Raw genomic sequence first — 13,313 nt, forward strand, 5'->3', positions numbered from 1 at the left:
TTTTTGTGACGTTGAGGGTGAGATGGTTGTCTCGGCACCAGTATGTCAGGGTGCTGACCTCCTCCTTGTAAGACCCACCACTGTAGTGTTGTCCGCATACCTTACAATGATGTTGGAGTTGCTTGTGTCTGTGCAGTTATAGGTGTAGAGTGAGTACAGGAGAGGGCTCAGTACACACACCTGTGGGGCACCAGTGTTCATTATGACGGGATACGAGGTGATGCTGCCCAGACTGACCGCTTGGAATCTGTCAGACAGGACGTTAAGGATCCAGCTGCACAGAGAGCTCGTCAGAGCTGCCTAGATCTTGCCTTTTCCTGTCCAGCTTCGAGGGAACGATGGTATTGAATGCTGAGCTGTAATCGGCAAACAGCATTCTCACATACATGTCTCTGTTCTCCAGGTGCGAGAGGGCAGTATGTAGTGGCAGGGCTATGGTGTCATCAGTGGACCTGTTGTGGCAGTAAGCAAATTGTAGAGGGTCCAGTGAGTCGGGTAGTGCAGAGCAGATGAAGTGAATGTGAATGGCCAAAATGCAATGGTAGGTGTGTGTGGCTGGAGTTCTTTCTCTCTACCATCACCAAGAGATTGTTAATATGATAAAAGAGATCAGAAATTGTTCAGTAAATTACATTTTTTTGGCATGGCTTTAAGAATATTTGTAGACTGAAACCCTGAAAACAATCACTGAAAATTATATTCAGTCCTTAAGTCGAAAGCTTGTTACACTGTGGGATTTTGGCCTGTCTAAAAACCAAAGTTGTATCCCAGGGAAAAATTTAGAATCCCTGCAAATTTCAAACACTGACTTTGTAGATCAATGAGATCATTGCATTACTGTATCTAGGGAGCTGGAGCAAGATGGATGTACTGTATGAACAATCTGACAAAACAGGATGAAAACACATTGAAGAATTATAGTATCTTTGGTCACAGCTCCAAAACGGTGGTTCGGTGTTATGTAGTGAGAGAGGTTCAATATTGGTAATTTCACAAATTAAGAATGATCACAAAATGTGATTCCAGTTTTAACATACGCCTACTAACAAACAAGCAACAGAAATGCACAGGCTGTTCAGAAGCTTGCTTGCACGATGTGTCCTCCAGCTGTTATGATAATGGAGCCAAAGACCATGTAGAATGAAAACGGATAGCTTAGGAATCGTAGCAGTATGTTTCAGGCTGTGATACAGTGCGTGTTATCATTGTCTTTGTGTCTTACCCAAGTTTAGTCCATTTGCAACTTGGAAATAAATTTTAAGATTTCTGATATTTCCCTTTTTGTTTCCGCCTTAAAGTGGATACATGAGTTCAACTGACACTTTTCACATGTGGAGGAAAATACATTTATAACTGATATGAAGAGAGGACACTGATAATACACAGACAGATAAAACAGAGATGAAAGCACAGACCAACCACCCTCCTCCAAGTATCTGCTTATTTTGTTGCTGCTGGTCAGCAGCAGCAGCCACCAACCACCTACAGGCAAAGTAGCACATTTAAAGGAAAAGCTGACAATGACTCCTGGTGGTGACCAGGAGTCATGTTTTCAGTTTTTCTTCTAATGATGTTTTTTTGGATTGAATTTAGAAAATATATTTGGATTTTATAGTTATCTTGAACAAAACAGAAATCATCACATTGTTTGGAGCAATTTTCCCAAAAAGATTTTTATGAAAACACACATGGAGAAAATAAAAACATTAAAAAGTATAATTTAACAAATAAACACTTGGGTCAGTGACTGAAAAGTAATGATAAAGTTTAAGATGTTACTATTTCAAAATAAAATCTCCACCACAATCAAACATTACAGTGAAGTGAATACATTTGAAGAAAGACTGAAGTAGCTGTAACCTGTGACACAAAGGTGTACATTTGATAGTATGCAAGAAATCAAAACCTTTGCCTGTTATACTAAAAGTACAAAATGTAATTGTGAATAAAGAAAAAATGTTCCCAGATCATTTTCACTTCACTAAAATGTTTCAGCTTAAATGAACTTCTGCATTTGCTGTGTATATGATTGAGTTACAGACCACTGGGCACAAACGTTTGATGGGTCCTAGCTCCTTACATGACTACTGCTTTCTTACACTGTCAATCCAAATACTGACGTCATTACTCTGGTCCAATCATCTTCTCGCTTGCCTTCTTTGAGCCAATTAGCCTCTGCTTTGCATGGTTTAAATTGGTGCTCTCCACCATTCTTCCTTTCAGACTCCTCCCCATTGCTATCTCAGACACAGAGGAGTTCTGTCCTACCTCGATGAAAATACAAACTTCCTCGATCTAAATGACACAAAGTAAAGTTTGGGAGGGTTTAGGCTCCCAGTGAGCAGAGGGTAATTCAATATAAATCCATCTACTTACCAAGTTTACACTGGGACATGTGTCTTTTTTTATTCTGTTTTTTGTAACAGTGGTGATTTGAGTGTAAAAAAATATGAATTAATGAAATTTAGTTTAAGGTGGGACACAAAGATCATGTAGTGACTTAGCCATTCATGGAGATGCAACAATGTAGTGTTGTGAAAAAGTACTTGTCCCCTTCTTTTCTTCATTTTTTGTGATTTTGTCACAAAAATGACACGAGTAAGTACAAAATGTAGTTTTTTATGTTGATGGTTGATGATGATTTAATTTATTAAGGGAAAAAAGCTATCCAAACCTAACTGGCCATGTGTGAAAAAGTAATTGCCAGTGCCATCCTTGGCATAAAGTGTGATAACCAGTAATGAGTCTTTCACATGGCTGTGGAGGAATTTTGGCCCACTCATTGAAGAATTGTTTTAATTTAACCACAATGGAGTGTTTTTGAGCATGAATGTCCTGTTTAAGGTCATGCCAAATCCTCTCAATCAGATTCAAGTCCAGATTGTGACTAGACCACTCCAAGACCTTTGTTTTGTTGTTTTAGCTATTCAGTGGGAAGTTTGCTGTTGTGTTTTGGATCATTGACCTGCTTCCTAAGCTGTGTGTACTTGAGCTTCAGAGCACGAATTGTTGGCCACACAGTCCTTCAGGATTTTCTGGTATAGAGCAAAATTCATGGTGTGGCACTGTTTTTTACTTCAAGTCATGTTTCTCTATTGCTATTGCTTTATGCTATTATGCGTTTTAAACTAAACTACAGTGTAGTTTAACTAAACTAAACTACACTGTAGTTTAGTTTAGTTAAGGTTAAACTAAACTAAACTTTAGCCCATCCTGGAAGACGGCAACAACCAGTTTACTGCCAACACTTACTTATCACTCATGCTTTCGCTTATGTCCAGATCTGTCCTGCTTCCACGGCATCTCCACACCAGACTAGCAGCTATTTATAAACACAATATACTTTTACACAAAGTGATCACTAAAAATCTTAGTGTTTTAATTACCAACAGTTTAACTTCAGTGTAATCAACCAAAATCAGTTACTGCAGAGTGGTGGGGCTGCTTTCAAGGGCTCCCTTAATCACACGGATTTGCCACATATTTGTTTTGGATTTTTTTTTAACATTTATTTTTATCCCAAATGCCCCACTGACACAGCCCTCAAGAGATCTGTGGTTCCTCCCGGGACTGCGTCAGGGGGCTTTTGCTTGTTAGGGAAAGGTGTGAAAGGGAGAGTGGCTAAACTGCTGGTGCAGAGTATCAGTGCATAATCTGGTTAAAATGACAGATTAAGGTTTAAAGAGATCTCTATCTATACAGTAGTATTCACAGTTGATTTTATGTACAGTAACTACATTATTGGTTACATTGTGCTGCAAAGGAAGCAACAGCATTATTATTAAAAGGTGTTTCCTTTATTCTGTTGTTGACATTTTTATCAGGCAAGTTTTTCCAGCAGGCGATGGTGGAAAGAACGAAGGCGTGCCAAGATCTCCTCCAGAGTGGAAGGAGGAGTCAAAATACACAGCCTGAGAGAGAAGGAAAAAGAAACACACCAACACAACATTAACATATACTACCTTGAAAAAGAACAGTCACATGAAAACTACTTACATTTTTAATGTGTTTAGATCACCAAGCATTTGACCTTTGGAATAGTGCCTGCATTTGCTCGATTTTACCAATTTTAAATATATACAACGAAACTAAATAGAGCCCTACATTTCATAAAGTTACAAATAAAGGATCCAGATTGTGTGCTAATTATTAGAACCTAATTATTAGTATCTGATTAACTAGTACTTATATAGCATTTCTTGCACTTGCTCTAACTGAGCACTAGAAGCACTTTATTACAAGACATGTTTCCCTATTCACACACATTCATATAATGCTTTAATCTGTACTAAAGTGTTAGCCAGTAAGCGTGGCTTCACAGAAAGATCTGTGAAACTGGTTTATTTTATTATATGTCTTTGTGTTGTTTCTGTGCTGCTAACCAACCAGGCTAGCAATAGCTGACAACTCTGTAATATGGCCACTTCTGGCTTTAAAAAACAACAACAACAACACAGTTAGGGACTTGAATGTTAACATTGAGGCTTCAGAAACCAAAGAGTGACAGTTCGTGGGTTAACTTAATCTTTTACATACAGTTTGCTATTTAAGATTTTTCAAAAACCTCTTTAAATAATGCGGTAGGAATGAGAATGCAATTCCAATAAAATTAAGCAATTAGCAATCAAAAAAGACCCAAGTAAAAATGTTAATGAGATAATGGTCAGCACAACAGCATCAGCAAACTGTTTATTTTGTCTACAAATCATTCTCTACATTTTTTCACAAAATCACACATTTAGGGGACTAAGGGCTAATTAAAGATCTGACTAGAAACATAAAATAAAATTTTACCTGATGTGATAGTTTTTATCTTCCTGTCCATTCTCACAACCTGCCCCCACACAAATACCCTCTTCTCTCAGCAACCTCTGACAGTAAAGCACATCCGCCTTCACTTCCAGCCTCTGAAATTAAAGACAGTAAAACATTGTATCAATTTATGATTTTCACTGTTACATAAAAATGCAAGCAATTAAATGCTGGATTTTTAATGTTAACAATTTTTTTTACTCATATATACTGCTCAAAAAATGAAGGGAACACTTGAAAAATCCTAACTTTTCCTGACTGAAATCCTTACTTTTGGTAAGATTATAAATCTCGCTCATCCAAGTTGTGGGAGACGAAAAAATGCTTCTCCCGCTAAATTGATTCTTTCATTCACCCAAGTGACAGAAGAAGTGACTTGGGTGAGATCCAAGTGAAGAGAGACCTTTTTTTCTTCAGCGTGCATTTATGTTCCCAAACTGGGAAGTCTAATGTGATGTGGGGCAGTTTATAAGTTAATATAAACTGCAGTGGGCTTTTATTTTGACATTATTTTAATCTTAAAAGCAAAGCTGTAAAAACATACTGGATTAAATTTTACCCCTGAAATTTAAAAAAGTAGGAATGTAAAGTTCCCTGAAATCGAATTAAAAAACAAACAGGCACACAATCAGAATAACATCCATATTTTTATCTTTGAAATCTCACCTTAGCCTCCTCTACGATGTGAGGTGGCAAGTGTACCCGGGGATAAAGAAAGAGTCCTGCCATTGATGGCTGACAGCTCATCCCTTCTACTCTATTCAGAAACTCACACGCCCGTTTAGCATTCTGGGAAAGAGTATCCTCAATATGATGAATCTCCTTTAAGAATAAAATAAATATTACTGTAGGCTGGGGAGCTCCTTGAAAAACACTCATTTACTCAACTGCAGTTTTATTCAACATATTGTATCTCATATCCTCTTGGATGCTATGGCTCACTGGGTCATGCTGACGCTGCACCAATGCTGTAAATATTCACAAGACTTTGGATTCACCTAACAGAGTATATCAGGGAAAGGAACAATCCCCCTGCCAGTTTAACAGTTCAAGTGTTATGGTAATGGTAAATGGTAAATGGCCTGCATTTGTATAGCGCTTTTCTAGTCCATAGGACCCCAAAGCGCTTTACACTACATTCAGTCATCCACCCATTCACACACTGGCGATAGCAAGCTACATTGTAGCCACAGTTGCCCTGGGGCGCACTGACAGAGGCGAGGCTGCCGGACACTGGCGCCACCGGGCCCTCTGACCACCACCAGTAGGCAAACACGGGGTTAGTATCTTGCCCAAGGATATTTGGCATGCAGCCAGGGTGCAGCCTGGGATCGAACTACCGACCTTCTGATTAGTGGCTGACCTGCTCTGCCACCTGAGCTACAGCCACCCTCAAACACCCTTATTGGGATGTTTACATGCCTACATGCATTGAGTTGCTGCTATGTGATTGGCTGATTAGATATTTGCATTAATAGCTGAGTCGGTGTACCTTATAAAGCATCTGCTAAATGTACCATGACAACATGTAATGTGGATGCTGCGGCTTATGATGATAAACCAACAGCAAATCTAATTTCTCTGCAGTTTCCTTTAGTTTTGTGAATGTGTTTATCCTTGTTAAGCTCCTTATTGCATTTTTCCTACAGCATAACTGTTTTGTCTCCATGATTACACTTTAATACAATGCATTTACCAGAGATCCTTTTTGATTAAATAAAGACGTTACCATAGGACAGTCCCCTTACCTGTGTGTATGAGTTATAGGAAGAATCTTCAGGTCTAGGTGGATTAACACTAAGTTCCAGTGCCAGCTGTGGTAACACTGAAGCGCTGGAAATGACAGTTAAGTACTTTTTCACTGCTGGGTCAATGTTGATTACCTCCATATACCCTCCTCTCAGACCACCCCTAAACAAAGCAAATGCAGAGTTTAATAAACAGCATTGATTAACACTGATGAATGCTCTATCATTCAGGAAAGGAAATTCCAAAAGGTTAATTGTATTGATCTGGACATTGTATTTTCAGAGGCAGAGAAAACGCTTCTCGAACTCATTCCAGTGACTCCTTCAGTCACTCAAACCAGTGACTGACTAGGATGAGTGACAGAATCAACTTTGTAGGGTGTTCTTATATTCCCATCAGCAGTCGATTTGTATATTAAAAATGGACCCTATCGAGATGTCAACCACTTTTATGCTTTTAGGCAAAAGTGATCATATTTAGACATGAGTGTTCATTTATCAACTAACAGTAGCAAGCTTGGTTAGAAAGTCCATAAACTGTACAAGTACATAGATATCTGTGAAATAGAGCTAACTAATAAGGACATTGGGATAATAGGGACAATGACTAACACATGTTGAGGTTAGACATTGATCATTGAATGACACTCACTCTCCTATGTGGGCTGTGGAAATTGAATGGAAAGACACCAGCTCCATTGTCTCAGCATACATTTTACCCATCTCAGACAGCACTTTCTTGTAGGAAATAAATTCTTTGTCCTGGCCGTACACACTATCCTGGTGCACCTAGACAGTACAAGTGAACATCAAAAGAAAAAGTGAAAAGTGAAAACCTGCACAACTCCTCCAAAGGGCAAGGGCTAAACTAAAACAATGAGGTTTTATGATATTTGAATTACTACGTGCTGACCTCGAGCTGCTTTTATAATAGCCCACTGCTTTCTGACCTTGGAACTATGATCTTGAAGGATTACATACTAAAATTGTGTATTTTATTGTCTTTACCCATATGGTTGGAGAAGAATTTGCTTATGTGTGATTTTCTGAAACATTATAGCATCATTGTGGTAATAAAAACTGTTGTATAGCTCTCTCCATGCCCTTTTTAATATGACATATTACTTAACATGGTTTCTTGAAGTCAACCTTGGATGCTAACAATGAAAGTTTGAAGACAATCAGTTCCCTCATCTGCAAATGGTTACTGGACTTCCTGACCAACCGCCCCCAACATGTCCGGCTGGATAACCGCTGCTCATCTACCATCACAATGAACACCGGTGTACCACAAGGCTGTGTGATGAGCCCTTTCCTCTACTCCCTCTTCACCCACGACTGCAGACCTGCTGATGGTTCCAACACCATCATTAAGTTTGCAGATGACACCACGGTGATTGGCCTCATCAGTGACAACGATGAGGCCGCCTACAGGGAGGAGGTGGATCGTCTGGCTGAGTGGTGCGACACAAACAACCTGCTGCTTAACACCGAGAAGACCAAGGAGCTCATCGTGGACTACAGGAGGAATGCTGACCCACATCCACCCATCCACATTAAGGGGACGGCTGTGGAGCGTGTGAGCAGCTTCAAGTTCCTGGGAGTCCACATCTCCGAGGATCTCACCTGGACGACCAACTGCTCCAAGCTGGTCAAGAAGGCTCACCAGCGCCTCTTCTTCTTGAGGACTCTGAGGAAGAACCACCTGTCCTCAGACATCCTGGTGAACTTCTATCGCTGCACCATCGAGAGCATCCTGACCAACTGTATAACAGTCTGGTACGGGAACTGCTCTGCCTCGGACCGGAAGGTGTTGCAGAGGGTCGTGAAAACTGCCCAGCGCATCGCCGGAGCACCACTTCCTGCCATAAAAGACATCTACAGGAAGCGGTGTCTGAAAAGGGCTGGGAAAATCATCAAAGACCCCAGTCACCCATCACATGGACTCTTCACCCTCCTGCCCTCTGGGAGGCGCCACAGGAGCCTCCGGACTAAGACCACCAGGTACCGGAACAGCTTCTTCCCCACAGCTGTCAGACTCCTGAACTCTGCCTCCTGACATCTGACCCACGTTAACTCATGGACTGAACATACACACACACACACACACACACACAATGGACAACTGTACCCTCAAACACACAATAATAACATGGAGTGAACCACCACTCACAACCACTAGCACTTTATATAGCCTCTGTAGAAATTATCCACACCCTCACTTACCTTAACTGCACTACTGTATAGCCCTGTGTAAACAATCATTCTGTACATACGATAATTTTTAACCCTACAACTGTTTACAACTTGCATAGTTCCCATTTCTGTATAGCTGTATATCTCAGATTTCTGTAAAGTTATTTATTTCATATTCTGTATAGTTTTTCATATTTATATCCTGTCCATATCCTGTCCATAGCTTGTACTCACTACAGCCTGTACATACTTATAGTTATAGAATATTCACAACATACTTCATACCGTGTACATTATAACATAATAGACCCATTTCTGTAATATACTTACATATCTATATTATTGCTAATATATATTGTAATATATCTATATCACTAAGCACTTCTGGGTGGATGCAAACTGCATTTCGTTGCCCTGTACCTGTGCATGTGCAATGACAATAAAGTTGAATTCTATTCTATTCTATTCTATTCTAAAAAAAATTGTGGGTAATATAAGTTTGTTTTGTTTTTTTTTACATATTTTTATATTTGGTTTCACTTGATTTTCACAAACATTAAGTCAGCTCGAGCTGTTACTGGTAGCTACCATCACACAAACTTTGTACATGATATTTTGAAAACTGTGGAGGTTAGACTGCTAACAAACAGGCAGGCAAAAACAGCCAGACTGATGATGTACTCTTTCTCTTTGAGGGGAGAGTAAACGTTATGCTTGTGGTCACCTCTTCAGCCAGTATGATGAGGCCATTGGTAGCAGCAAAGTGAATCACCTTCTCAATAGTTTCTCTGTCTTGCACGTAACCTACCAGGGGAAAAGTCACATTATTGAATGAGCTTCTATGAAGTAGCTGTAAACCACAAATCCACATGTGCAGTGCAAACAGCTAGAAAGAGACTCACATTTTAGTTTTTATTTAACTCTTAGGCTTTAAGACAGTTGACCTCTTAGCATGATATAGTTTTAAAAAGAGGACGAGGATTCTCTTAACGTATACACGAATATAGAATAGATCAAAAGCTGTGCAGGATGTACCAACAATGGGCTGCTCACCTGTAGGTTTTCCTGGGTTGCTGATGTATATGGCTTTGGGCTCACAGTGGACTCTTCCAGCCTCTAAAGCTCTATGCAGCTCATCCAGGTTTACAGCCCAGCCTTGTTCTTCAAAAAGACGGTATGGAACCAGTGCCAGCCCAGTCATGTCCAGCAGCATGGGCAGAGTATGTGGACAGGGCATGGGGGTCAGCACACCTGTCTGAGTTTTGCCCTCTCCGCTGGTAAGCAGGTTCAAAAACACCTATAGTGCAAAAATTATGTTGTTTTTGTCATAATAATAATAATAATAATAATAATAATAATAATAATAATAATAATAATAATAATAATAGATGAAAATAGTGGGTAGTTTTGTGCATGATCAAAAGATGTGGTTGCAGCAAAGTGGTGAATTCACAGTAAGGAATGGTGTGGGACTGATACACAGTGGCGGTGGTGCTCATGGTCAGTGTTCGGTTACATCAAGCATAGCAGAGATTAATTTTAATTTAAGCTGAAGAGAGTTGATTACAGCTTAGACTCATTCACTCAAGTCCTCCTTTATGCCAGTTATATACTATGATAAAGACACTGTTAGTGTAGGAAATAGAAATCAGTCTAAATAGCTGGGGGGTTTTTTGTTTTTCATTCACTGCTTGTATCCTAGATACAGATTCAAGCTAAGTACATTTGTATTCTCGTGTGCTGATATTTTTATATTAAGATACCAGCAGGTTCAGTTGCCTTTGTATAAAAATAGATGGTAGAATTGTCCTTCAAGGAGCTACCTTTTACTTTCTTACTCTGAGTACATTTCAGAGTCTGCACTTGTTCGCTTCTGCAACTTCTTAAGTGAAGAAGTTGCAGAAGTACGTTAACTTTTACTGCATTTTACTTTTCCTTTTTCTTGGCTTTGCCAAGTGGTTACATTTCTGGTGGTTACAAGTTAAAGGAATGGTTGGCCTGCGTCTCACAATCAGGATTTAAAGTGTCTGTCAGAGTCCAGAGAATAAGAATGATTTGCTAAGAAACACACCACATCACTCACAGATTACATCTGGTGGAACACCTTTCCAAGAATTGGCCAATTTTTAAGCATTTCTTAAGTAACTAATTATACAAAGCAGAAAGATATAGCTTTATTTTAAAAAGAAAACAAAAAGAAACCTTCATTAAAATGTTCAGTATAAAGTGTCACACCGACAAACTCTTCTGTAATCCAGTAGTTAAGATAATGTCTTCTGGATGAGAAGGCACGCCACCATCTCGCCTTGTGATAAATTCAGAAATGCTTTTCTGGACTTGTGGTAAACCACCGGAGGTTGTGGAGTATGAACCTGTCACAGGCAAAGTGATTAGACTGGCCAGCAGAAGCATTTATACTCACTTTGTGCATTGCTTGCAGATATAATTGTTTTTTCTCACCCACACTCCCTCCAGAACACATGTCCAGAAGCTTCTGTGCCCTTTGCCTGACATCCAGAGGAAGGCTTTTTTCTTTGAGGAGCTCAGGGTACAGACACACTGCCATAACCTAAGAAAGCAATCAGAAAGTGATGTGCTCAGGTTGACAGAGAAGTGCAGGTAAAATTCACAGATGATACATAAAACACCAACCTGGCGAATAAATGAGATAGGTGGCATTCCTGCCTTGTGTGGATCACCTGAGCTGACATCAATCACACTCTTGAAGGGTTTTTTTACACTCTGGAAAAATACATCAGTGTTTATCAATATTGACCGTTTTTTAAATTGACAGCTAAATTCTATCTATGCCAATCATGTACTTATCTCTTTAACCCTTTGACATTTGGTTTTCCCTTGGCTAATTTAAACTATATAGAGATAGAGAATGAATTCAATATTAACCATATATGACATAACCATAGCTTATACTTGTGGTTAAAAATGTACACTCATCCTCATCCATTTCCTTGACGTGGAGGTCAAGGAAATGCTGGCCTTTTTTTTTGAATAAGTAGAAGAATAAGAGAGCACAAGGGAAAAAATAGTCTGATCTGTGGCCTTAATATTTATTTGGTTTTCAGACATTTCATTTGTAGTAACTATCAAGTTACTATATATATATATATATATATATATATATATATATATATATATATATATATATATATATATATATATGCCCCAGAGACAATCCAGCACATAACAGCAGGGTGCAAGATGCTAGCAGGCAAGGCATACATGGAACGCCATAACCAAGTGGCCGGCATAGTGTACAGGAACATCTGTGCCGAGTATAACCTGGAAGTCCCGAGGTCAAAATGGGAGATGCCCCCAAGGGTGGTGGAGAATGACCGAGCTAAGATCCTGTGGGACTTCCAGATACAGACGGACAAAATGGTGGTGGCTAACCAACCGGACATAGTGGTGGTAGACAAACAGAAGAAGACGGCCGTAGTGATCGATGTAGCGGTTCCGAATGACAGCGATATCAGGAAGAAGGAACACGAGAAGCTGGAGAAATACCAAGGGCTCAGAGAGGAGCTCGAGAGGATGTGGAGGGTGAAGGTAACGGTGGTCCCCGTGGTAATCGGAGCACTAGGTGCGGTGACTCCCAAGATAGGCGAGTGGCTCCAGCAGATCCCGGGAACAACATCGGAGATCTCTGTCCAGAAGAGCGCAGTCCTGGGAACAGCTAAGATACTGCGCAGGACCCTCAAGCTCCCAGGCCTCTGGTAGAGGACCCGAGCTTGAAGGATAAACCGCCCGCAGGGGCGTGCTGGGTGTTGTTTGTTTTTATATATATATATATATATATATATATATATATATATATATATATATATATATATATATATATATATATATACCACAGGTGGATATAATCCTTTGACAAAAGAGGATAAGCTGCAGATGTGTGGTTGACCAAATTGAATGACTACTATTTACTATTAAACTGCTAACAATGACTCATAATTTATACTGTCTCTCAACTTCTTTACAGCTGACTCACCTGTGCAATCTGCTCTGAGATGCATGCTGCTAGACCCTGCAGGTTCACTGGGGCTCGGATCCCACGCACCCTGGGATTCACGTCCTGCACAGTGCTCATCTCTCCTGATTCAACTGTCTAACTGATCAAGGTCCAGTGAGAGGCCTGGAAATACACTCAGGAGGCGGGTACTTTGTAATTAGAATACCCGCCTCCTGATGAGTCTGGTCTTTAAGAGAAGACGGTGTCAGATTATTCAGCACCTTTTAAATTCAGATTTAGAAAAGAGCAAATGAGGAGAAACTAATACGGAAGAAATATACTCTTTCCTTCAAAGTTGCTGCTGACTGGTACACTCCAGGCTAATCACAGTTTGCCAGTGGTAACGCAATAGTGTTATCTGATTATATCTGAAGTTTTTGTGCCTTAATTGTTAAACTGCCTTTAATATCTGAAATTGTCCATATGACTTTTTCAACTGTGACACTTTTTGTATAAATAAAGCTTAAAAATGAATTTTACATACTTGGATATCAGCATATGTTTGAATCGGAATCCTTTGTAGT

General features: G+C 39.8%; 1 protein-coding gene across 1 annotated transcript; it reads right to left on the bottom strand.

Moving 5' to 3' along the window:
- Window positions 1-1,332: 1,332 nt before the first annotated feature.
- LOC101474286 (alanine aminotransferase 2) lies at window positions 1,333-12,877 on the bottom strand. Its single transcript, XM_014411376.3, has 11 exons — window positions 12,769-12,877; window positions 11,409-11,498; window positions 11,217-11,325; window positions 10,992-11,128; window positions 9,810-10,053; window positions 9,481-9,560; window positions 7,213-7,349; window positions 6,561-6,723; window positions 5,479-5,634; window positions 4,795-4,907; window positions 1,333-3,911 (listed from the first exon to the last, which is right to left on the bottom strand). Exons 1-11 carry the CDS (start codon window positions 12,865-12,867, stop codon window positions 3,821-3,823), a joined length of 1,419 nt encoding a protein of 472 aa, XP_014266862.2. The 5' UTR covers window positions 12,868-12,877; the 3' UTR covers window positions 1,333-3,820.
- Between the last annotated feature and the right edge of the window lie 436 nt (window positions 12,878-13,313).

Source organism: Maylandia zebra, linkage group LG17, assembly GCF_041146795.1.
Source record: "Maylandia zebra isolate NMK-2024a linkage group LG17, Mzebra_GT3a, whole genome shotgun sequence".
Lineage (NCBI taxonomy): Eukaryota > Metazoa > Chordata > Actinopteri > Cichliformes > Cichlidae > Maylandia > Maylandia zebra.